We start from the raw sequence: 26988 nt of genomic DNA, 5'->3' as shown, positions 1-26988 counted from the left end.
TTGTCTGATACAAGCGACCTTTTTACAATAATCTAGTTGCATCCCGTATCTCGCAAGATAGTAGCAGCATGCGCTCGAAGTACACCTTTGGTCGCACGCAGACTTTCTGTTTCGTTTATGTCTTTACGTTCTCCTGCGTTCCGAACTTCGAACTCGCCACAAAGTCTGCCTATCTTCATTAACTGCCTTGGACACAATTACTTGCCATATCGAACATGAAGCCTTCTCGATACTGTTGGTCTTTTTTGGGGCTGTCACCTGTCTTATGCAAAGTGTGGCGGCACTTTCCGCAGAAAGATGTCTTTGTATTCGGACCATAGGCGCCGACAAGGGGGGGAGGGGGCTCCGGGGCCCAAGCCTCCATCGGAGCTTAGCGACCACTTGGGGTTACTGAAGTGCAACCACCATCGCCACACAACCAGCCGGAAACTACGCCGCCGTCGCCCGCCGTCAAGGTCCCCCTGCGCGATCGCGCCAGGGCCGTGTACGCCGCAATTGCGTCGTTCACCGCCGCCGCAAGCACGCCCGAAGGGGGGGCGAGCCCCACCGGGCGTTGCTGAAGCCCCTCCCTCCTCCCGCATTCCCTTACAAACACCTAAAGTGTCATTCCCAGAGCTTTCTCACCCACATATTTTGAGGTTCCTTTTGATTTTCCTCGACCTTTTCACTTGAAATTTTACCGGGGCTAATAGCATGCCGCACAATTGTCGAAATGGACGTGCACGGCTTTTAATTCATAATTCCGCTTTATTTCTGCAAGTCCTGACAATAGGACGACACGCGAATTAGAAGCACTAGGGGCGGCTGCCTCATCCGTATTCTCTCACTTCGACATTGTTTTAAATTTCCACTGTAAACACGATGCACATGCACAATATATTTGAATATACACACAGGACAAAGTTTATTGTGTTTTTGAAAGATGGAGAGGTCGCCAATTAAAAGTTATTTTTAAAGTATGGATAGCCTATGCCTAGAGAATGAACATGTTGCTGTATGTTCACAACACTTCAAATTGCTTTGCGTGCTTTTCTGGCCATGAAAAAAACCTATAGACTTCAGTGAACCCTTCGGCAGCCTTTTATCAACTGCGTGTGAAATTCACGTGGATGTTGTGTATCTCAGTATTGCTTCTCTTTCCAGTAAGCAATGCTAACAACTCATGAAAAAGAACATTTCTAATAATTTACAACATTTATTAGGGATGGAAACATAGTCAGTTGCATGCAAAGGTCATAAATATATACAAGGTGTCCGAATTAACTACCATGCACCAAGATTTAAAAAAAAAGAGCAACGTATTACTCGAAGAAAATCTAGTGCATATGGTTTCCAGTACAGTGCCGTAGCAGCCAGTATTTGTTTTCGTTACTGAGATTTAGTTAGGGAATTGTAACTAATTATCTAACTCGAGACGTACTATCCTAATTACGAAAGTGTCAATAAGACATTTTAAGGCACAGCCAAGGCACAGCTGCGATATTTTCAGCGACGTTCTCATGGCGTACAGATTTTTCCCGACTGAAGAACCCCCGTAATATGGAGAATAGCCTGTGAGTACACTACCACCCGGATCATAAAGCAGCGCCCAAAGTAACACGTCGCGTTTGGTGTTAGTTGGAAACAAGCTGTAATAGCTGTTGTCTTAGCGCACATAAAGTGCACGGATGTTTTGTTTTTTTTTTGCCACAAGAACTATCGCCACAAAAGCGAATCGACAGCGTCAGTGCAACGGTATATTTCGTCCCATTCGCCATGTCTTTCTCTAATGAGCAGGAGGTAAACATGATCCTTGCCTTGGGATCTGCAAATGGCAACAAGAGGAAGGCTGCAAATATATATATATCAGTTATGGAAGTGTGGCGGTAGACCAAACCCTTAGACTATCATCAGAAATTATGAAAACCTGAGACAAACCGGCAACTTCATGAAACAGCGGCGGAGGACTCCATCTTAGAGTCCTAGCCTACGCACGGATGTTCTAGCATTTATGGCCTCAAACCCTCATGCTAGAGTACGGGACGTGCCGCACAGGCACCAATTTCCAAGTCATTTGTTTGGAGGATTCTAAACGACGGCATTTCATACGTACCACATTAACGAATACCAACGCTTGGAAGATAGGGACCTGCGAAATCGTATAGATTTCTCGGATTGGCTTTCACAAAAGCCGATGCTTCACCGGTCTTTTTGGGAATTATCATGTACACAGATGAAGCCAATTTTCGCAGAAACGCCAAGCTAAAATTGCATAATGCACACTATTAGAGGGACTCCAATCCACACTCGGTAAACCTCAATCAGCACCAGTACCAGCGGTCCCTCAATGTGTGGTTAGGAATTTACGCCAGTGCTATAATCGATCCCATTTACTTCGATCACACACTGACTGGTCAGCTTTACGTGAACGAAATCTTTGAAGGAGTGGTGGATAACTTTCTATGCGAAGTCCCGCTGTCACGTCTTCCACTTCTATGGCATCAGCAAGCTGGGGCACCCACACACAGCAGCAGCCGAGCATGAAACTGGCTGGATGCGACTTTTCATGCGTCATATATTACAAGGCACGTGCCTGCCAATTGGCCGGTCAGGTCACCTGACTTCTCTCTACTCGATTTCTTTCTTTGGGGTTATGTGAAAGATCGTGCTTACGTGATCAAGAGGGACGTCAGATTAGTTCGTCATTTTTAACGGATGTCTGCCGTAGAATTCCGGCGTTGATCACCAAGAAAGCCACTGAAAATGTGATAAAACTCACACAGTACTGCGTAGCTGCAAAATGAGACCTATTGGAACACATCCTCTAAGCTGGTGTTCAAGGTAGCTTACGAATTCATAGATATAACGGTACACTGAAATCTGACTGGCTTTTTTCGTTTTTGTGCAGGCGTCCCGATTGCCAATTAGGCTCACTTATAAGTGGTTATTTACTTTATTGAATGCATTGGCTTTGCCTTTTCTCAACGCAAGGGTCACTTCCCTGCTGTTTATTCCGCTATAATATTTTGAGACGAAACTGCTTTTGCAGCAGCATGAAAAATAAAGCGGTCCCGTTAATTTGGCTTTGCTCCGAAGGAAGTTTCTGGCGCGAAGATATAGTTTCGCACGCACTCTTTTGATGCGGTGCGAGCAAAGCCAGGATTTTGAAACATCGTATACCTATTGCACTGCTTTTGGCATTTGGTGCGTGGTCAGAGTGGTGCTCCAAACGCGTTATCGAGGGGCCTTTGTTATCAATGCGATCAGTCGCCCTAGAGAGACGGATAAGTGTGAGGTAAAAATAAGAGGAAGGAATAGCTGCGAAGCCGCGAAACCTGTGCTGTTGGCGCGCCTTCCGTGCCATTATCAAGATGATGCGCTGTCTCTTCTGGTTTGAGACCGGCAATGCAGTTGCTTTCAATCAGCTTATCTGAGGGTACTACTTTGTGATGCGGGTGGGAGCGTACTCACGTAGTATTCTTCATACTTCGTGAGGTTTCTTTGTCAGTCCGAAAAAAATTGAACGCAATTAGTACGTCGCTGAAAGCACTGCAATTAGATGTCATTTTGGGGTGCCTACACATGCGCCATTGACACTTTAAAAATTAGGACAGCACTTCTCGAGTAAGATAATAAATTACAATCTCTGAATTAAATCTCAGTGACGAAAGAATTACTGGCGGCTACTCCACTGTAGCGGAAACAATATGCACTAGGTTTTCTTCGAGTAACGCAACTGCTCTTTCTTTAGGTATTGGTTCATGATAGTTGGAGAACACTGTGTAATTCACTTAGTAACCGAAATGAGGCCAAGCCAGATTTACTCAAAATCGGAATCAACCGCACTCATGCGCAGCACTGCTTATACTCCCAGAAAAAAGGGAGAGAGAGAGGCTGCAGTTTTGCCAGAAAGGTGAAGCAGTATTAGTGATAGTCACGTATGCGACAATTACACGAAGGAAGATTACACCACCGAGAGGACGCAGGCTGTGAAATTGAACTGACTTTGATATGAGGTCTTGTATAAACTCATATAACGCCATCACTTCAGCGGTCAATTTTACGAGCTTACACTAGGTTTCTTCAAGTGCAAGAAATTATATATATGTAGGATTCGGAAAGCAGGTCGTGCCGCAGCACCCCCCCTTGCCTGGAAAAATTAAAACTCTCCGCCTATGATTCTCACCCTGTGTTTCGGCCCAGCAATCGGCAGCTCAGTGACCGCGTTCATCACCAAGAAAGCCCCGTGGTTGTTCCTTCATTTTGGTCGCTCAGGGGCTTGAACTAAACCTGGTAGCTTGTTAGGTTCTCTCTAGTCTTTACCTTTGCCAAGGTTGAGTAACCCCTGAGCCTCCCGGTAATAATAAGTAGCTTCCACTAGCTTGTCGAGCCCTTGACAATTCCTTTCTCTCAAAAACACTGCCAGCTTCATGGCATTTCATCAGGAACTGTTCGGAGACAATCTTGTCTCGCAAAGCATCATATTTCCGGTCTGTCTTGGTCATTTTTTCCTAGTGGTCAAAGTATTCCAAAATATGTCCTGCAAACTGTCTCCTGGTTTCAGAGTCATCAAGTTTTGCCAACTGCACATTGATTCGGTAGCCTTCCTCCATGAACCTGAAGCGTAGTACAAGTGCCTTCTTTAGTGTTCTGTAGTTCATGGTATGATCAGGTGCCATTCTGCCAACAACACTTACGGCTTCACTGGTCAAACAGACGCTTCGTAATAAAGCGCATTTGTCTTCTGGCCAGGCTTGACTCGTAACGAAGTGCTCAAATTGTTGAATATATGCATCCAAATCATCATGTCCTTCGTGAAATGCTGGGATTAGTTTATGTAGACTTTGGTAGTGCTGGATAGAGCCTACGTGCACACTCTCTGTAAGCTGCCCAGTAATCATGCTACCCACTATCACATCTAACTCATTTGACATTAAGTTGAGCTCGAGCTCTACCACGGGATGCGCTTTAAAACCACGGCGCTGTAATTTTGCTTCAGAGACTTTCCTTCCCTCCCTTCTTCTCCACCCTTAAACTGGCTCTCTTAACTACTACACACAGAACAAAGCAACAGCGCGCGCATTAGATCCCATAGATGAGATGAATATTTACAATTAGTATTAGGGTTATAATTATATTCGAGTGCTGATTGCTGTGCTATCGTTTGTTAGCGAAGCTTTCCCTCAAGTCTAAATATTTTATGGCAGTTTGTCGTGTGCGTATCATGGCTACGCACGCTTATATCGCATTCCGTTTCTCTACCACGGGTGCGCTTTAACACCACGGCGCTGCAGTTTTTTTGCTTTTCTCTTCTTTCTTCTTCTCCGCCCTTAAACTGGCTCTCTTAACTGTACTACACGCAGAGACAAAGAAACAGCGCGCGCATGCGATCCCATAGATGAGATGAATATATATATATATATATATATATATATATATATATATATATATATATATATATATATATATATATAGAAAACTATCAGTCATAGCTCTCGTAGTATAGCCCTCTGGGCCGTTCCCTTTTTTTTTTCGAAAGTAGTCCTATTAGGGTTATTATAATTACACGAAGGTATTTCGCCCTCATCAGCAGCAGTCCTTGGTATAGTTATTCTGGCGGCTAGCTTCCCACGCTATGCGTGCCGCCATCGCACCTGGTTAAGCTTTTCCTAGACGCTAGAGTTATGCTTTGTCCGCGCAACCTTGAGCGATCGGAAAGCGCGTTTCCCCCTCTTGGCCGGCGGAGAAGGGAGGCTTCGTTCCGGCCGCGAAGCGCTCCACATCTCTGTAAGGTGCCTTGTGGATGTCTCGTGCTGAAGATGCCCTCTCGGTGAGCGCATATTTCACCCCTCATCTTTTAAGAGGTTCAATACATACAAGCATTTGTCTAGCAAACCAGATTTTTTTCAAGGGAATTTTCCACGTCTCAGTAATTTCTCTCGTCGTATTCGAGTGCTGATTGCCGTGTTATAGTTTGTTAACGAAGCTTTCCCTCAAGTCTAAATATTTTAAGGCAGTTTTCCTAGCCTCTAAAGCCGCTCGAGTTCGCTCTTCTCCTTGAGCGGCCATTTTTCCTAGAAAGTATGCCTTTCAACTACTCCGCCCTTAAACTGGCTCTCTCAACTACTACACGCAGAGACAAAGCAACAGCGCGCGCATTAGATCCCATAGATGAGATGAATATTTACAATTAGTATTAGGGTTATAATTATATTCGAGTGCTGATTGCCGTGCTATTGTTTGCTAACGAAGCTTTCCCTCAAGTCTAAATATTTTAAGGCAGTTTGTCGTGTGCGTATCATGGCTACGCACGCTTATATCGCATTCCGTTTCTCTACCACGGGTGCGCTTTAAAACCACGGCGCTGCAGTTTTTGCTTTTCTCTTCTTTCTTCTTCTCCGCCCTTAAACTGGCTCTCTTAACTGTACTACACGCAGAGACAAAGAAACAGCGCGCGCATTAGATCCCATAGATGAGATGAATATTTACAATTATTATTAGACAACATGAGTCTCTTTCCACGTAAGTGTGAGGCTCGGAGCAGGAGCTGTGGCGCTTGAAAGTAGCCTGGGGCCTGACGAACCAACCGATTGAGCTATCTTTCCGGGCAACATCGAAGGGTCACGAGTTCAAATCACCTGTTATGTTCCTTTTTTTTTTCCGCCCCTTTTTCTTTTTTTTTTTCTTTCTTTTAATGTCTTTTCCTTTATTTTATCACTGTACGGGAACCCTCCTAAAAAAAAAAAAAAGAAAGATATATATCTTCAAATATGTATGGCCTCACACTCACATGTGCAGGTCATAAATACCAGGTTCTCTAGCCGAGTGCCATCCATGCGGTATAACCGAGCTCAGATTGGTCTACCTTGACTGACCAAGTAGGGCACCACTGTAGGTTAAATGAGGCGTACAACTCCTGCGGGACCCGCCGTGGTTGCTCAGTGGTTATGGTGTTAGACTGCTGAGCACGAGGTCGCGGGATCGGACCCCGACCACGGCGGCCGCATTTCGATGGGGGCGAAATGCGAAAACACCCATGTACTTGGAATTAGGTGCACGTTAAAGAACCCCAGGTGGTCGAAATTTTCGGAGTCCTCCACTACGGCGTGCATAATCAGAAAGTGGTTTTGTCACGTAAAACCCCATAAATTAATTTTTAATTTAACTCCTACGGGGACGGTAGAGTATCCGTCTCCAGTGCAAGAGGACCGTGATTCAAATCCCGGTGCCGCGCTATTCTCCACCGGAAAATACAAAAAAAAAAAACCGTGTGTTGAGAAAATTGCACAAACAGGCCTGGAGTGCGGCCTGATCCCGGTGACCAGAACCGGTAACGCACTCTCTCACCAGAGCAGGATTGGCCACCCTGGTGCAGTACTTGGCCACAACCTCCTATATGAATACAACAATCGAACCCCGGCCCTCAGTCCCCAGCAGCCGCGAAGCAACTGACCACGGCGGCGGTCAGATCTGTGACGCTGCAGAGGGTGCTAAGAATACCTGGCTCCGGACAGGCCGCCATTGGAATCTGAACCTGGCAACGTTTAACGTTAGAACGCTATCTAGTGAGGCGAGTCTAGCAGTGTTATTGGAGGAATTAGAGGGTAGTAAATGGGATATAATAGGGCTCAGTGAGGTTAGGAGGACAAAAGAAGCATATACAGTGCTAAAAAGCGGGCATGTACTGTGTTACCGGGGCTTAGCGGAGAGACGAGAACTAGGAGTCGGATTCCTGATTAATAAGGAAATAGCTGGTAACATACAGGAATTCTATAGCATTAACGAGAGGGTGGCATGTCTTGTTGTGAAACTTAATAAGAGGTACAAAATGAAGGTTGTACAGGTCTACGCTCCTACATCTAGTCATGATGACCAGGAAGTCGAAAGCTTTTATGAAGACGTAGAATCGGCGATGGGTAAAGTCAAAACAAAATGCACTATACTGATGGGCGACTTCAATGCCAGGGTAGGCAAGAAGCAGGCTGGAGACAAGTCAGTGGGGGAATATGGCATAGGCTCTAGGAATAGCAGAGGAGAATTATTAGTAGAGTTTGCAGAACAGAATAATATGCGTATAATGAATACCTTTTTCCGCAAGCGGGTTAGCCGAAAGTGGACGTGGAGGAGCCCGAATGGTGAGACTAGAAATGAAATCGACTTCATACTCTGCGCGAACCCTGGCATCATTCAAGATGTAGACGTGCTCGGCAAGGTACGCTGCAGTGACCACAGGATGGTAAGAACTCGAATTAGCCTGGACTTGAGGAGGGAACGAAAGAAACTGGTACACAAGAAGCCAATCAATGAGTTAGCGGTAAGAGGGAAACTAGAGGAATTCCAGATCAAACTACAGAACAGGTATTCGGCTTTAACTCAGGAAGAGGACCTTAGTGTTGAAGCAATGAACGACAATCTCATGGGCATCATTAAGGAGTGCGCAATAGAAGTCGGTGGTAACGCCGTTAGACAGGAAACCAGTAAGCTATCGCAGGAGACGAAAGATCTGATCAAGAAACGCCAATGTATGAAAGCCTCTAATCCTACAGCTAGAATAGAACTGGCAGAACTTTCTAAGTTAATCAACAAGCGTAAGACAGCGGACATCAGGAACTATAATATGGATAGAATTGAACAGGCGCTCAGGAACGGAGGAAGCCTAAAAACAGTGAAGAAGAAACTAGGAATAGGCAAGAATCAGATGTGTGCGTTAAGAGACAAAGCCGGCAATATCGTTACTAATATGGACGAGATAGTTCAAGTGGCTGAGGAGTTCTATAGAGATTTATACAGTACCAGTGGCACCCACGACGATAGTGGAAGAGAGAATAGCCTAGAGGAATTCGAAATCCCACAGGTAACGCCAGAAGAAGTAAAGAAAGCCTTAGGAGATATGCAAAGGGGGAAGGCAGCTGGGAAGGATCAGGTAACAGCAGATTTGTTGGATGGTGGTCAGATTGTTCTAGAGAAACTGGCCACCCTGTATACGCAATGCCTCATAACCTCGAGCGTACCGGAATCTTGGAAGAACGCTAACATAATCCTAATCCATAAGAAAGGGGACGCCAAAGACTTGAAAAATTATAGACCGATCAGCTTACTGTCCGTTGCCTACAAAGTATTTACTAAGGTAATCGCAAATAGAATCAGGAACACCTTAGACTTCTGTCAACCAAAGGACCAGGCAGGATTCCGTAAAGGCTACTCAACAATAGACCATATTCACACTATCAATCAAGTGATAGAGAAATGTGCAGAATATAACCAACCCTTATATATAGCTTTCATTGATTACGAGAAAGCGTTTGATTCAGTCGAAACCTCAGCAGTCATGGAGGCATTACGGAATCAGGGTGTAGATGAGCCATATGTAAAAATACTGGAAGATATCTATAGCGGCTCCACAGCCACCGTAGTCCTCCACAAAGAAAGCAACAAAATCCCTATAAAGAAAGGCGTCAGACAGGGAGATACGATATCTCCAATGCTATTCACAGCATGTTTACAGGAGGTATTCAGAGGCCTGGAGTGGGAAGAATTGGGGATAAAAGTTGATGGAGAATACCTTAGCAACTTGCGATTCGCTGATGATATTGCCTTGCTTAATAACTCAGGAGACCAATTGCAATGCATGCTCACTGACCTGGAGAGGCAAAGCAGAAGGGTGGGTCTGAAAATTAATCTGCAGAAAACTAAAGTACTGTTTAACAGTCTCGGAAGAGAACAGCAGTTTACGATAGGTAGCGAAACACTGGAAGTGGTAAGGGAATACATCTACTTAGGGCAGGTAGTGACCACGGATCCGGATCATGAGACTGAAATAACCAGAAGAATAAGAATGGGTTGGGGTGCGTTTGGCAGGCATTCTCAAATCATGAACAGTAGGTTGCCACTATCCCTCAAAAGGAAAGTGTACAACAGCTGTGTGTTACCAGTACTCACATATGGGGCAGAAACCTGGAGGCTTACGAAAAGGGTTCTGCTGAAATTGAGAACGACGCAACGAGCTATGGAAAGAAGAATGATGGGTGTAACGTTAAGGGATAAGAAAAGAGCAGATTGGGTGAGGCAACAAACGCGGGTAAACGACATCTTAGTTGAAATCAAGAAAAAGAAATGGGCATGGGCCGGACATGTAATGAGGAGGGAAGATAACCGATGGTCACTAAGAGCTACGGACTGGATTCCAAGAGAAGGGAAGCGTAGCAGGGGGCGGCAGAAAGTTAGGTGGGCAGATGACATTAAGACGTTTGCACGGACAACATGGCCACAATTAGTACATGACCGGGGTAGTTGGAGAAGTATGGGAGAGGCCTTTGCCCTGCAGTGGGCGTAACTAGGCTGATGATGATGATGATGATGATGATGATGATGATGATGATGATGATGATGATGATGATGATGATGAGCTCGAGCACTTCCCTTTCTGCCTTTAATCTAGCTAGCGCTTCAGAATCAACTTCTTTTGCTGTATTGTGTTCAGACAGACGTACTTCACACGCTTCTCTTTCGCGTGTGCATTCTTCGTCTACCCTTTGCTTTAGCGCTGGGCTAGTCAACCCGTTCTTTTCCAATCGCCGTAAGCTTGTCTGTCTCGATCCTCACCCGTCCAACGCGTATATGCAATGTGATGCACTTCTAGACAGCATAAGAGCAGTCCTCTTGCGGATGCCAGATATGTGATCGTTAGCATTGACCCAATGCAAGGCGTGTGATGCGAGGAAGATGGAGGAGATGGTGCTTGATTATTGTATTTCTTATATATTTGTTATTATTTATTTTTTTATATTTTATTTATTATTTATTTATATTGTTATGTGAAGAAATACAGAGACGAAAGAGGCCATTTACAGACTATTTACACTGAAGCCAGACAGCCAAGCCGACCCTCGCTCGCGCCAAGGGCACTGATCCACTTTATCGTCTTTCTCGCGGCGGCTCGTCTCTTCAGCACCTCTCGATGATATCGTAATACTACACAACCCCCCCCCCCCCTCGGCGGCAAAAGCGCTGTCACGGTGCTGTTAAATATCCAAGGAGCATGAAAGCTGTAGGGCTTGAGTCGGGCGATGTGGACAATGTCACTGGTTGTCAGTGCAGACGACGTGGTGGGCGTGGCTAGAACAATTTCATAGGTGACATCGGTCACTTGGCGGAGCACGCGATATGGGCCTGTGTAACAGGGAAGCAGGTTTTCACAAACACGTACTTTACGTGATGGTGACCAAAGCAACACGTGAGTACCGGGCACAAACTGGACATCACGGTGACGGAAGTTGTAGCGTTGCTTCTCTTTGACTTGAGACACTTGTAGACGAGCGTGCGCAAGTTAGCGAGCATGGTCAGCACGGGCGATTGAATCACGGGCATAAGCGCTAGTTGAAGCTGTGGTGGACGGAAGCACAGTGTCGAGTGGTAGCGTCGGTTCTCGGCCATACAAGAGGTAAAAAGGGCAAAAGCCAGCAGTTTCGAAAAGGGAAGAGTTGTACACAAAGGTAATGTAAGGTAGAGCCAGGTTCGAGTCATGGTGGTCGTCTGAAACGTATTTTGATAGCATGTCTGTACGGGTGCGGTTCAAACGCTCAGTGAGGCCATTGGTTTGATGGTGGTAGGAGGTGGTGAATTTATGATGTATTAAGCAGGTACGCATGATGTCGTCAATGACTTTGGCCAAAAATGTACGGCCACGGTCTGTTAGCAATTGACGCGGAGCACCATGTATCAAAATGATATCATGTAGGAGGAAGCCCGCAACATCAGTTGCGCAACTGGTTGGATGAGCGCGGTGTTTACGGCGTATCGGGTCACGTAGTCCGCCGCAACTGCAACCCACTTGTTTCCTGATGTATATTCCGGAAATTGGCCGAGAAGGCACAAGCCGACACGATGGAAGGACTCGGCAGGGATGTCGAGCGGCTGCAGGTAACCAGCAGTGAGCTAGGAAGGCTTCTTGCGCCGTTGGCAAAGTTCATAAGCGGCGACATAACGTCGTACGGAACGGGCAAGCCCTGGCCAGAAAAAACGGCGGCGTACACGGTCATAGGTTCGAGATACGCCGAGGTGTCCTGCCGTTGGTGCGTCGTGAAGCTCTTCTAGAACGGTTGGCAGGAGGTGTTAAGGTATGACAAGTAGGAACTCAGAGCCGTCCGGATGAAGGTTACGACGATACAGAGTACTGTCGCGGAGGACGAAGGGGCGTAGAGTAGCATGGGCTGGAGAGTGTTTAAAACGGTCGATGAGTGTTCTGATGTAGGCGTTACGGCGTTGCTTGTCGGCTACATGAAGCAGCTGTGATACAGAGAATCGGAAGGCAGCACTCATAATAGAATGATGTGCTCCTGTATCGATGAGTGCAGTGACAGGATAGCCGTCAACGTCAAGAAGGTGTTGTTTCGTAGGTAGCGTGAGCAGAGGATTTGAGGGCAGGGTTGACAACACAGCTTCACCTCCAGAAGCTGCAGTGCCTACTTTTCCGGCAGGATCCGGGAGGCGATAAGCGGCGAAGGGAAGCGACGGGGTCGGGGCTAACGAGACTGATGGCGTCGAGGTGAGGGCGAGCGGCTGTAGCGAAGGTTCGGACCAGGGGCATCAGCGGCAGTGGGTTCATGGCGCGGTTGCATAGGGAACAGAAGGTCCAAATCATCATCATCATCATCATCAGCCTGGTTACGCCCACTGCAGGGCAAAGGCCTCTCCCATACTTCTCCAATTGCCCCGGTCATGTGCTAATTGTGGCCATGTTGACCCTCCAAACTTCCTAATCTCATCTGCCCACCTAACTTTCTGTCGCCCCCTGCTACGCTTCCCTTCCCGCGGAATCCAGTCCGTAACCCTTAATGACCATCGGTTATCTTCCCTCCTCATTACATGTCCTGCCCATGCCCATTTCTTTTTCTTGATTTCAACTAAGATGTCATTAACGCGCGTTTGTTCCCTCACCCAATCTGCTCTTTTCTTATCCCTTAATGTTACACCTATCATTCTTCTTTCCATTGCCCGTTGCGTCGTCCTCAATTTAAGTAGAACCCTTTTCGTAAGCCTCCAGGTTTCTGCCCCGTACGTGAGTACTGGTAAGACACAGCTGTTATAAACTTTTCTCTTGAGGGATAATGGCAACCTGCTGTTCATGATCTCAGAATGCCTGCCAAACGCACCCCAGCCCATTCTTATTCTTCTGATTATTTCACTCTCATGATCCGGATCAGCAGTCACTACCTGTCCTAAGTAGATGTATTCCCTTACCACTTCCAGTGCCTCGCTACCTATCGTAAACTGCTGTTCCCTTCCGAGACTGTTAAACATTACTTTAGTTTTCTGCAGATTAATTTTTAGTCCCACCCTTCTGCTCTGCCTCTCCAGGTCAGTGAGCATGCATTGCAGTTGGTCCCCTGAGTTACTAAGCAAGGCAATATCATCAGCGAAGCGCAAGTTACTAAGGTATTCTCCATTTACTCTTATCCCCAATTCTTCCCAATCCAGGTCTCTGAATACCTCCTGTAAACATGCTGTGAATAGCATTGGAGAGATCGTATCTCCCTGCCTGACGCCTTTCTTTATAGGGATTTTGTTGCTTTCTTTATGGAGGACTACAGTGGCTGTGGAGCCGCTATAGATATCTTTCAGTATTTTTACGTACGGCTCGTCTACACCCTGATTCCGCAATGCCTCCATGACTGCTGAGGTTTCGACTGAATCAAACGCTTTCTCATAATCAATGAAAGCTACATATAGTGGTTGGTTATATTCCGCACATTTCTCTATCACCTGATTGATAGTGTGAATATGATCTATTGTTGAGTAGCCTTTACGGAATCCTGCCTGGTCCTTTGGTTGACGGAAGTCTAAGGTGTTCCTGATTCTATTTGCAATTACCTTAGTAAATACTTTGTAGGCAACGGACAGTAAGCTGATCGGTCTATAATTTTTCAAGTCTTTGGCGTCCCCTTTCTTATGGATTAGGATTATGTTAGCGTTCTGCCAAGATTCCGGTACGCTCGAGGTCATGAGGCATTGTGTATACAGGGTGGCCAGTTTTTCTAGAACAATCTGCCCACCGTCCTTCAACAAATCTGCTGTTACCTGATCCTCCCCAGCTGCCTTCCCCCTTTGCATAGCTCCCAAGGCTTTCCTTACTTCTTCCGGCGTTACTTGTGGGATTTCGAATTCCTCTAGACTATTCTCTCTGCTATTATCATCGTGGGTTCCACTCGTACTGTATAAATCTCTATAGAACTCCTCAGCCACCTGAACTATCTCATCCATATTAGTAATGATATTGCCGGCTTTGTCTCTTAACGCATACATCTGATTCTTGCCAATTCCTAGTTTCTTCTTCTCTGCTTTTAGGCTTCCTCCGTTCCTGAGAGCTTGTTCAATTCTATCCATATTATACTTCCTTATGTCAGCTGTCTTACGCTTGTTGATTAACTTCGAAAGTTCTGCCAGTTCTATTCTGGCTGTAGGGTTAGAGGCCTTCATACATTGGCGTTTCTTGATCAGATCTTTCGTCTCCTGCGACAGCTTACTGGTATCCTGTCTAACAGAGTTACCGCCGACTTCTATTGCACATTCCTTAATGATGCCCACAAGATTGTCGTTCATTGCTTCAACACTAATTTCCTCTTCCTGAGTTAAAGCCGAATACCTGTTCTGTAGCTTGATCTGGAAGTCCTCTATTTTCCCTCTTACCGCTAACTCATTGATCGGCTTCTTATGTACCAGTTTCTTCCGTTCCCTCCTCAAGTCTAGGCTAATTCGAGTTCTTACCATCCTGTGGTCACTGCAGCGCACCTTACCAAGCACGTCCACATCTTGTATGATGCCAGGGTTAGCGCAGAGTATGAAGTCTATTTCATTTCTAGTCTCGCCGTTCGGGCTCCTCCACGTCCACTTTCGGCTATCCCGCTTGCGGAAGAAGGTATTCATTATCCGCATATTATTCTGTTCCGCAAACTCTACTAGTAACTCTCCCCTGCTATTCCTAGTGCCTATGCCGTATTCCCCCACTGCCTTGTCTCCAGCCTGCTTCTTGCCTACTTTGGCATTGAAATCGCCCATCAGTATAGTGTATAGTGTATAGGTCCAAAGGTGCGGGATTAAGAAGCGGCGTATGTCCGAGGAGGTGGTGGCCATCGGTTGTGGCAGTGACGAGCGACGTGGCCGATGCGACAGCAGTAGAAGCAGATCGGTCTGTCATTAGGCGTACGCCATTCGGACGGGTTGCGGCGAGATGTGGCAGAAAAGGACTGCCGGGGACGAGGAGAGCCGCTAGAGAACTGTGGGACGCTGGGCTGAGACGTTGAACACACAAAGTTCAGACCCATGTTCTCAAATTCATGTCTGACGATGACCTGAATCATTGCAATCGTGTTTGCTGGCAGATCGGGAGGCGTCGCGGAGAAAGCTGGCGAACAGGTGGCCTCGAGCTCGCGGTGAACAATACGGGTTGGGTCGTCACAGGTGGTGGTCTGACGCGGTCGACCCTCACATGTCGACGCAGGAGCAGTGTTGGGTAGCCTCGTGATGTGGTGTGTGATACGACGGCTCTTAGCTTGTTCAAGGCGACGGCATTCTTTTATGATGGCGTCGATAGTTGAGACGTTGACGAAAACAAGCAAATTGAAAGCGTCGTCAGCGATGAATTTTAGCACATGTGCAACTTTATCTGCGTCAGACAGTATCGTTAGCTTTGCGGCATAGAGTCAAGGCGTCGTGGATGTAGGAGACGTACGGCTCCGTAGATGCCTGAACACGAGACGCAAGAGCCTTTCTCGCGGCAACCTTGCGCCCGATGGGGTCGCCAAACAGTTCCCGTAGCTTGTCTTTAAACTGTCCCAACTGGTTATATCGTGGTCATGCGTTTGGTGCCACACGCTTGGGGTTCCCCCGAGGTAAAAGATGACACTGGCGAGCATAATCGGCGGGCCCCACCTTTTATTAGCACTGGCGTGTTCATAGAGCTTGATCTATTCGTCAACGTCCTGTCCCTCCAGGCCAGAGAACACACCAGGGTCGCGATGCTGGGCAATCGCGACGATTGGATCAGTCGGACAAGCCGAAGCCGTTGTAGAGGTGGTCTCGTCATTGGGAGGCATGGTGACAAGCGCGATGTACCAACCACTTCGGAGTTCGGTGGCGAGGACGGGTATCGCTAACCTCCACTAGAATGTTACGTGAGGAAAGAGAGACGAAAGAGGCTACTGACGCTATTTACACTGGAGCCAGACAGCCAGGCTGACCCTCGCTCGCGCCAAGGGCACAGACCCGCTTTATCGTCGTTCTCGCGGCGGCTCATCTCTTGAGCATCTCTCGATGATATCGTAATAATATGAAGGAAACGACAATTAATTAGGTGGCATAGAGACACGAAAAATATCTTCAACTAGATTCACGCATGCATGATTGTTCGAAAACAGGGGAAAAAACGTCGCAGTCTCACGAAGTTGCTGTTAAAGTCCGGAGGGGTGGTGAGACTGGTAGAGTTTTTGAGATGGAGCACTCGCGGGTAGAGTGAGAACTGACGTGGCAAAGTGGAAGAAACAGCAAATAGCAGGAAAAGGTGGGCGGTCTACAGCTCAGTAGACAGCAGCACGCCGCTCCGAAATCTTGTGGAAGGCAAAAGACCAAGGTGCTCTTCGTCTGGATGACAGACGACCAGTCTCCTGGACCTTACGCGTAGATGCGGTTTCTACTTCATTGCCACGTATGTTCTACGATCCCTCCCTCTCGACCTTGGCCGGTGGCGCACGTTCTAGTGGGTCTTCATCGTAGCCCTCGTCAATCAGCTTATAACCGGCTCTGACTTCCTGCCCCATTTCAACCTCGATGTCAGCATGCGCTGCTATCACCTGATTGAAAGCAAGACACGGCTCTCCATCCATGGAGTTCTGTCGGTTGTCGCTCTCACTGGCATCCGCACGCTGATTCTACTATGCCCATACGCTAGCATACTCGAAGAATTCCCTGAGGTGACCAGGCTCTGCAATTTAAATCAGCCACCCAAGCACAATGTAAATCAGTAAATTGTCACGCGTGGTCCACCTATTCCAACTCATCCGCGCGGCCTCTTCGGTGAGTGTCTGACCGTTGCTAAACGGGAATTCAAGCACATACTCTAGCTGGATATTATTTGCCCTCTGTCCAGCAGCTGGGCCTCGCCACTCCACCTAGTGCCCAAAAAAGAACTGGGTGACTGGCGTACAAGCGGCGACTACCGGGTGCAGAACACTCACACGTTCCACGATACATATCCCCTTCCATACGCACAACATTTCAAAGGCCACTTGGAAAAGTGCAAAATCTTTAGTAAAGTGGACCTTGTCAATCATCATCCTTATCATTATCATCATCGGCCTATTTTATGTCCACTGCCGGACGAAACTTAGAACGACAGAAAGCTGAGCTAGTTGGTAAGGATTCATAATGCAAAAAAGAGGTGAGGCGTGCAGACAGGACACAAGAGTAGAGAAGCGGCGTTCGTGTTGTCCACTTCTCTACTCTTGTGTCCTGTCTGCACGCCTCACCTCTTTTTTGCCGGACGAAAGCCTCTCCCTGCGATCTCAAGTTACCCCCCTCCTGCACCAACAAATTTCCACTAGCACCCTTGACTTTCTTAATTTCTTCCCTTCTCTTGGTACCGATTCTGTAACCCTAATGGTCCAACCGTTATCTAACCTGCGCGTTCCATGATCTGCCCAGCGCCATTCGTTTCTCTTAATGTCAATTAGAATATCGGCTACACCCCTTATGCTCTCTGATCCAAACCGCTCTCTTTCTGTCTCTCAAGGTTATGCCTAGCGTTCTTCATTCCATCGCTCTTTGTGCGGACCTTAACTTGTTCTCAAGCTTCACTGTCAGTCTCCAAGTCTCTGGCCCCTATGTAAGCACCAGTAAAATGCACTGGTTATACACATTCCTATTCAATGATAATAGTAAGCTTCCAGTCAAAAGCTGACAATGTCTGCCATATGCGATCCAACCCATTTTTATTCTATGAATTTCCTTCTCATGATCAGGGTTCCCTGTGATTAATTACCTAGGTAAACGTACTCTTTCACATTCTATAGGCTGACTGGCGATCCTGAACTCTTGTTCCCTTGCCCGGTTATTCATCATTATCTTTGTCTTCTGCATATTAATGTACAAGACCACTCTTACACTCTCTCTATTAAGGTCCTCAATCATTTGTTGTACCTCGTCTGCAGTGTTGCTGAATAGAACAATGTCATCGGCAAACCAAGGTTGCTGAGATATTTGCCATTGATCCTTACTACTAAGCCTTCCCAGTTTAACAGCTTGAATAGTTCTTCCACGCACGCAGTCAATAGCATTGGAGAGATTGTGTCTCCTTGCCTGACCCCTTTCTTTATATGCAAATTCCTAGTTTGGTTCTGGAGAATTAAGGTAGCTGTGGAATCTCTGTAGATATCTTCCAGGATATTTACGTAAGCGGTCTGTACTCCTTGATTGCATAACGCCTCTGTGACTGCTGGTATCTCAACTGAATCAAATGCATTTTCGTATTCTATGAAAGCCATATAAAGAGGTTGATTGTATTCTGCGGATTTCTCGATTACCTGATTGATGATATGAATCTGATCCATTGAAGAGTATCTCTTCCTGAAACCTGCCTGTCCCCTTGGTTGACTGAAGTCTACTGTTGCCTTTATTCTATTGAAGATTACCTTGGTGAAACTTTTATATAACTCTGGGAGTAAGCTAATGGGCCAATAATTTTTCAATCCTTTAACGTCTCCCTTTTTGTGGATTTATACTGTTCGTATTCTTCCAGTTTTCTGGGACCCTTGCAGCCCATAGACAGTTCGTATAGGGAGGTGCCAGTTTTCCAAGCATTAAGACTCCTCCATCTTTGATTAAATCGACCGTTATTCCATTTTCCCCAACCGCTCTTCACCGTTTCATGTCTTGCAAGGCCCTTCTGACCTGATCGCTAGTTATAGGAGGAGTTTCTGTATGCTGTGCATTACGGTTTCGAATAGAGTTATCCTGAGTCCTCTAGGTACTGTACAATTCAGCATAAAATTATTCCGCTGGTTTTACTATACCTTCAAGATTGCTGATGAGATTAGCCTGCTTATCGTTCAGTGCAAACATATTGGTTTATGCTATGCCAAGTTTCCTGCTCACTAATTTCAGGCTGAGTCCATTCCTTACGGCTTCTTCAGTCTTTCTCACGTTATAATTTCGAGTATAACTTATTTTCACCTTGATGAGTTTTGACAGCCCCGCGAATCTTATCTCTTGAGTTGGACACTTTCATTCTTTCTCGTTTCTTTATTAGGTCGTTTGTCACTTGGGAGAGCTTGCCTACTGGTTGCCTTGGTGCCTTGCCTCCCACTTCAATTGCTGCCTCTGAAGCGAACAGTGCAATAGGGAGGCCTATTCTTGTTCTGGTGAGGGAGTGTCTTTGTTGTAGCTGAGTAGGCCTTCCTAATTTGGCTCAACCTGGATTAGTATAGCCCCACGTGCTCTCGGCATCTTTTGCCGGTGTCAGGCGTCACTCTAAGCCTGCAGATGTAGTACCACCTACCACCAAATCCCTATTGAGCCTGCCGATATCCTGAAGACAGCCATTACTACACCCTTCGGCCTGTATGAGTATGTGTGCAAGCCCTCTGGGCTACGGAACGCAGCTCAAACATTCAAAAGATTCACTGCCAAGGCAACACGTGGCCTCCCAGCATTTTTTGCCTGCATCAATGACACCCTCATTGCGAGTCCCAATCCAAAAGATTAGCGTCACATATGGGAACTCTTTCAATGCCTTCAACAATTTGGCCTGGTTGTCAATCCCAAGGAATGCATCCTTCGGTCCTCTAAGCTGAAGTTCCTGGGTCACCACATCTCAACAATGGGAATTCGTCCACTGCCCTCACATGACCGGCCATGCAAGATTTCTCAGCACCCACTACCCTAGGTCAGCGACGTGAGGTCGTGGGCCTAGTGAATTTCTCCCGACGCTTTATTCCGCGCTGTGCTGAGCTTCTGCACCCACTGACTGACCTTCGCACAACCAAGGGCTCCTCATCCATGATTTCCTGGTGTCCCGAAGCTCAAGCTGCTTTCAGGGCTGCTAAAAAGGTCATTGCAGATTTGATGCTTCTCATCCATCTGAGAGCTAACGTCCCTACTCGAACAGGGTGGATGCTTCCAGCGTGGCCATCAGCGCTGTCCTCCAGCAGCAAATCACATCCAACTGGCGTCCACTGGTCTTCTCTCGGAAGCTCCAATCTGCCGAGACTCACTACAGCGTTTTCGGCAGTGAGCTGCTCGCTATCTACTCCACCATCCAGCACTTCCTAGCACTGCCGGCACTTCCTAGAGGGCCAGCTATTTCATGTTCTAACGGATCATAAGCCTCTGGTGTATGTCTTCCGTAAAAACTCCTCCAAGTACGTTGCACGTGCACTTCGTGAACTGGCCTATATACCGAAGTTCACTATGGATATCCAGCACATCAAAGGCACCGAAAACAAGGCAGCTGATGCACTCTCCCGCACCACCTCCTTCAGCACTTCTGCATCAATTGTGCACTGGGAACGTCTAGCTCTGGTGCAGATGGAAGACGCTAGCAGTCTTTTGTCCCCAGCGGAACGCGAATGCCTCACCCTTGTTTGGGCAGTGGGCAAATTTCACTCCCACCTGTGCGGACGGGAGTTTACAGTTGCGCCGATCACCACGCCTTATGCTGGCTCTAGTCCCTAAAAGATCCTGCTGGCCGTCTTGGTCAATAGGCTCTAGGACTCCAGGAGTACAGAGTTGTGTACAAGACAGGCCAACTACACGAGGACGCTGATTGCTTGTCGCGTCATCCAGTCGATCCACCAGAACATCCCGACAGCGACGACTCCTGCCTGTGTACTATCACTTACCGCATTTAGAAACCTCGGAGACGAGCAACGCCGTGCTCCTTACGTGAGAGACATCATACGTAAGCTGGAAACTTCCGCCTCGACAACTAACACTTCTCTACGCATGTTCGTGCTCCAAGACGGTATCTTATATCTTTGCAACATGCACCCTCATGGACTTGAACTGCTCCTCGTCCTTCCTAAGGGCATGCACCGTCTTCGCCCAGTTGCACGATATTCCGACCCCTGGTCATCTGGGACTTTGAAAGATCTATGACCGTTTTCGACGTCGCTTTTTCTGGCCTGGAATTTACCATTCTGTTTACCACTACGTTGCTTCCTGCAAATCCTGTCAGTACTGCAAGAAACCAGCGGCTCTTCCAGGTGGGCGCCTTCAGTCCATTGAAATACCAGCAGAACCATTCTTCAGTGTTGGTCTTCACCTTCTTGGCCGTTTTCCTCTCTCGGCCAGTGGAAAGAAATGGACAGCAGTTGCTATGAACTACACCACCCGTTATGCAATTACACGCGCTCTCCCTAGCAGCTGTGCAACCGACATGGCTGACTTCCTCCGAAAAGGTGTAATACTTCAACACAGCACTACTCGACAACTGCTTATCGACCGAGGACGGCACTTTCACAAGTTCTTGAGGACATCTTGCATTCTTGTACTACACAACACAAGTTTACAACAACGTATCACCCCCGACCAACGGGCTGACAAAGCATCTTAATGGAATTATCACAGACATGCTCGCTATGTACCTGTCTGCTGACCATGACTGGAACGCCGCCCTCCCTATTGTAACATTTGCCTACAACACGTCCCGGCATAATTCTGCAGGTTTCTCTTTATGTTTTTTTTATACGGTCGAGACCTCGCACTTCGTTTCGACACGCTCCTTCCCACTGCTCTTCACACGACGTCAGAATATGCTCGTGATGTCATCTCTAGAACTGCAGATGCACGTGAAATTGCCTGCTGGCGCCTCAACGCTTCGCAGGAAGAGCAACAACTTGGCTTTGACGCATGATACCGCAATGCTCATTTCAACCCTGGTGACATGGTCCTCCTCTGAACACCATCACGACGCGTTGGTCTTTGTGAGAAGTTGATTTCACCATAATCCAGCCCGTATCGTGTCTTGCGCAATGTAACCAATGTGGCACATAAAATGGAACCTCTCAATGTCACCATGGCGCGGTCTGCCTCTGACACAGTCCACGTCACAAGACTAAAGCCATATCACTTGGATCCACTGAGCACTGGGACGGCGCCTTCACCACCGTAGGTCATGCTACGAGGCGCTGTCAGCGGTGAAGATGAAGAGAGAGAAGACGACAATGCTCGGTGATGTTCGTATGGTTCGGTAGCCATTTCAGTGACATTCGAAGCGTCCTTCTGTGTATAACCTGTAAATATATTATACGTCTTTTTCTCGCTGTAACAATATAAATCCATGTTTATTGTGAAAAACATGCCTCGTTTTAGCCACTACGATAGGGAATCATTCCATCAGTGGCGTTATCTCGATTCATGTTCTGAGCGGTTGTCTGTCCCTTTAAGTGGTTTTGTTTTTCAATACCATGCAATAATACGAGTGTTTGTATGCAAGTATACATCTGTACTTCTTCAAGAATTATATTTTTCTACCATGTGCAGCATTTCTCGTTATCGTATGCAACCTGTCAGACCTTTCTAGATGCTTTTATTTGTTGTCTTTGTTTGCATAGGTTAACAGAATGGTAATATACTAGATTCCTAAGCTTTATCGAACGAAAATAATTATGTATCTGTATTGTACAATAGAACCTCTTCCATATATTTTAGAAAAAAATGCTACAGAAAGCGTAATAACCGAGAAGATGTAAGATCGGCAGTAAGTAAAAAAAAATGTGACAAACTCAACTGTATTTGACATCTACTCAAAGTGAAGCGTTGCAAGAATCAATGTGCACGAGCCATGAGATACCGACGCGCTGGTGGGGCTTCAGTGGCCTGAGGCGCGTTTTTTTTTTTTTTCCTGTTGCGCAGTATTTAAAGACAGCGACGGGAAACCGAAATAAAATCGAGCTGGTGGGCAACGCCGGATGCCGCCAAAGCGAAAAGTGACGCTCACATCACGCTGCCTGCAGCAGGGAACGGCAGCACATTTGGTTTATCGCCTACTAAAAGCATTCAGTATGCTTCCAGCGACACCAGTTGCTGTGAGACAGACAAGCAAAGATGCTTAACGCAATACGGTTGGTGGTGATAGCTATGAATGTGGAAAGCGACGAATCGAGATGACCTGCTGGGTGCGCACCGGCGTTTTCACAGATGGGCGGGTGAGCATCGCGGGCAAGCTGATACGGCGGGCGGCAACTGTTTCCAATCGTGCGCGTCTCCCACCTTTCTTGTTTACAGGAGATACAGCAGCCAGAAAATGTATACGTTCGCAGCCTGCAGTAGGGAATGGCAGCACGTTTGGGTTATGGCCTATTAAAAGCATGCAGTACTGAATGCCGGAAAATGTATCTAGCGGCCTGGAAATGTATCCTACGATTGCAGTTTGGCCATGTACTAAACGCTGGTGCCGAAATAATCGTGTTTTCTGGGAACGTACAAACCGGTAAAAATGAAGTGTTACTTTATTGGGTATGCTTTGTGTTCTCGCACACGAACGTTAGTGATTACCGGAAATCACACGTAATGGGATGGTACCGACGAGGTCCTACTGTATAATGTGTTTTCATACACGTCATTTGTATTGACTAAACATAGTGCTTTCTAACACATCAATTGTACATCTCACCTTACACATTTTAATTTATACACTACCCTCGATAGTGCACAGTACCAAATAAAGCTTGATCGATTGAAAGATGGTATTGTAAAATACTAAAAGTACAAAGAAAAACATGTGATGATCTCAAAACGTGATGCTTTCGAGTCCAGCTGCTGCTCACCCATCTGTCGTTTTACAAGACATTCTGTTTCTCAATTACATTGAAACTGTGTAAGTGGGAGTGCTTTACCTAATGAACATTAAACGTAATTAGGAATTTCATTACTTACGAAAGCACATTCTCTTAGGATATTATGATAGTACTCACAGTAAGGCTTTGCTGCCTGCATCTGAAGGCTGCTTTGTTGTTTCCATGAGGCACCGCAATGCAAGATCTGCCGAAGAAAAGCACATAAGAAAATGGACAGCCTTGCTTAAAGTGCTGACATGACATTTCTGACATTCTTTTAGTTAAGCCCTGTACATCAAAATCCTAGAAACAATAATAGAAACCCTTAGAGCACCATGCTTTGAAGCTCCAATAACGTTTGTCATCAAGAGTTTGATGGAAGACTGCCTGGTCACCATTAATACAAGAGGTCATTGACCAATATAAAGAGGTTCCGGCAGAGCCCATCTCAAGACGAATACCGATATTATAGGATTAGGAGTCAAGCAATGTAGTAACACCATATTGCCACCATCAGAATGCGTCATGTATGCGTCATCTATGCAGCAGGGTTCCTCTTTGCGCTTCCCACTGAGCACGCTGTGCCATCACCAAAGAGCGGCACGTACACTGTGACACATGCCCAGTGACCCAAGTTCATGTGAATAAGATTCACCCAACAGCGGTACACACCCAAACGGAAATAACCTATGATCCAAGAGGGAATGAATAGGGTCATTGAAGAGCGGTGCATAAACAGTGGCACATACCAACTAACTCATGTTGGCATGAAAGATTCAAAGCGGCACATACCCAGTGAGTTGTGCCCGTGGCGATAGAAGTTGGTCGAACGGTTGACTTCAAACCAAGTTCCCTCGTGAAAGCAGCCCGATGCTGTACCCACTAAACCATGGACTACCCAGTGACCAAAGTTGGTATGAAAACCAAAGTTGGATTGCATATATGTGTGTCTGGTTTTTACTGTCTCATCCTCTGCGCGCTATTCGTTATTATTCGAACGAAAATAGAGACACAGTAGGTCGATCAGTGCCCTGAATGTGCGTTAAGTTCTCAAAGAATGCGCATTATATGAAGAACGAACTGGGCTCGCACGGTGAATCGACCGGTCAACGATGCAACTGTTTTTGTAAATATAACCTGTAAATAGTTGCTCGTCTTACTGACTCGTCCTTCGCGTAACACTGTGGTGGAGGTGGAACGTCACCCGTCCTCACCACAGAGCTCCGAAGTGGCCGCACTGTCGTCTTCTCAGCCATGGCTTCCGATGGAATCATCCCATCACCACCTAAACCTGCGGCGCCAACCACAACGTACGTTACGGTTCCTAGTCTCCGTGACCACATAACATTGTCCGCCCAAAATGGCGTTCACGTCGACGACTGGCTCCGCATGTATGAGCGTGTTAGCCAAAGCCACCACTGGGACCCTACCATCATGATTGCATACGTGATTTTTTATCTGGACGGGACACCGCATGTCTGGTTTCACACCCATGAGGTCGAGCTCTCCAGCTGGGACATTTTCAAAGAGACGTTTCGCGACCTATGTGACAACCCGTCAGGCTGCCAACAGGCTGCGCGAAAAGAGCTTGCCACCCATGTCCACTCGTCGACCGAATCGTATATCTCTTACATACAGGAAGTGCTCGCGCTTTGCCGGAAAGTCGACGAGCTCATGACCGAGGTTGACAAGATGGGCCATATCCTTAAAGGCATCGTGGACGACGCCTTGAGTTTGCTGGTCTTAACGACGTTTCTACCGTCGACGCCATCGTCAAGGAATGCCGCCGCTTCGAGGTAGCCAAAAGCCACCGCGTCGTCCCACACTTTTCCTGGCTCTCAAACAACCCTGCCACGTCCTCGTGTTGCGCTCTTACTGCCACACGACCATTTCAAGAGAATGCCACACGTATCGTTCGCCGTGATATTGAAGCGGCGAGTCCAGCCCCCCTTCATGCACGACCCCTTGACGGTACCTTCGAGCAAGCGGCCCCCACTGTTTTCGTTATTAAAGCAGTTGTGCGGCAAGAAATTGCAAACATTGGTATCCCTACCACCTGCTCTTTCTCCCGACCTGATTCGGCACCCGTTCGCATGTCCACAACCTGTACTGACCATTATTTCGCTCCCAGACCACGCAATCCTGCTGAATGGCGAACCCCAGACAACCAACCGATCTGCTTCCGCTGCCACCGCGTTGGTCATGTAGCCCGGCACTGCCGCACCACCTCGATGCCGCCGTACTGGAGCTCATTCCCTGCTCCTCGCTCACACGCCGACGTTCGCCGTAATTCACCTGGCCGTCTTCTGATGCCCCTGACAGCCGCTCCTCCGTGCGATCGCCCTCGCTCACCGTCACCCCACCTTCGCCGCTTTTTCGTCGCCTAACCGACAGACGGAAAACTAGGCCATGCAGCCCTTGGAGGTAGTACTGCATCACGTTCGTCCTGTCCAAATCCTCCGTTGACGCTCCTCCCCAACACGAACCTAATTGAAGTAGACGTAGATGGTGTGTGCATTAATTGATACTGGAGCCCAAGTATCCATAAGGAGCGCTAAACCTATGTCGTCACCTCAAAAAAGTTCTTAGGCCTGCCATCACTCGAGAAAAGAGAAGGAAGAACAAACTGGGTTCGCGCGGTGAATCTAACCAGTCAGCGCTGCAACCGTTTTTGTAAATATAACCTGTAAATAGTTGCTGGTCTTACTGACTCGTCCTTCGCATAACATTATCAAAAATTAATTGTGAGAGAAGCCATCCCATGATGACTGTCAATGGTAACGCATTAGCGTTGAATCAGTATAGCTAAACAATGCATTGCCACAGTCAAAAAATATTGTTATGAGGCATGTACTGCAGCATGACTCCTCTTTTGCACTTCCCTAAAAATGTTCGGCGCCATCTAGCACCTGCATGTGGCCTCTGAAATGCATAACGTGCTGGTGCGTGCAAACATTGAGATCTGATTGATTGATTGAGATGGCAAGCATCATGCGGCTACCGGGCTCCTCTCGCATGCTTCTTTCTGGACATGCGGTGGCATCTAGTTGCTGTGCCGAGAAGTCCGTGCGCGGCCTTCGAGACAAGAAACATGCCTGTGATTGTTCCCTGGCCTTTCACACAATCAGTGGAACACACTCGGTGACCCGCGTCGGCGAGAGATTCACTGAAGATGTGCACGTAC

General features: G+C 47.1%; 1 protein-coding gene across 3 annotated transcripts in view; it reads right to left on the bottom strand.

The window, feature by feature from the left end:
• Positions 1-26988, bottom strand: part of LOC126535554 (tRNA:m(4)X modification enzyme TRM13 homolog) — a 396219-nt gene that overhangs the window by 132793 nt on the left and 236438 nt on the right. For all 3 annotated transcript variants that reach the window (XM_050182382.3, XM_050182379.3, XM_050182380.3), the window contains one exon: positions 23943-24009. In XM_050182382.3, the coding sequence (XP_050038339.1) occupies positions 23943-24009 (67 nt within the window). The remainder of the gene's footprint in view (positions 1-23942; positions 24010-26988) is intronic.

Source organism: Dermacentor andersoni, chromosome 7, assembly GCF_023375885.2.
Source record: "Dermacentor andersoni chromosome 7, qqDerAnde1_hic_scaffold, whole genome shotgun sequence".
In the NCBI taxonomy this organism is placed as follows: domain Eukaryota; kingdom Metazoa; phylum Arthropoda; class Arachnida; order Ixodida; family Ixodidae; genus Dermacentor; species Dermacentor andersoni.
The sequence above is the reverse complement of the archived record's forward strand: the minus strand, read 5'-3'. Positions and strand labels throughout refer to the sequence as shown.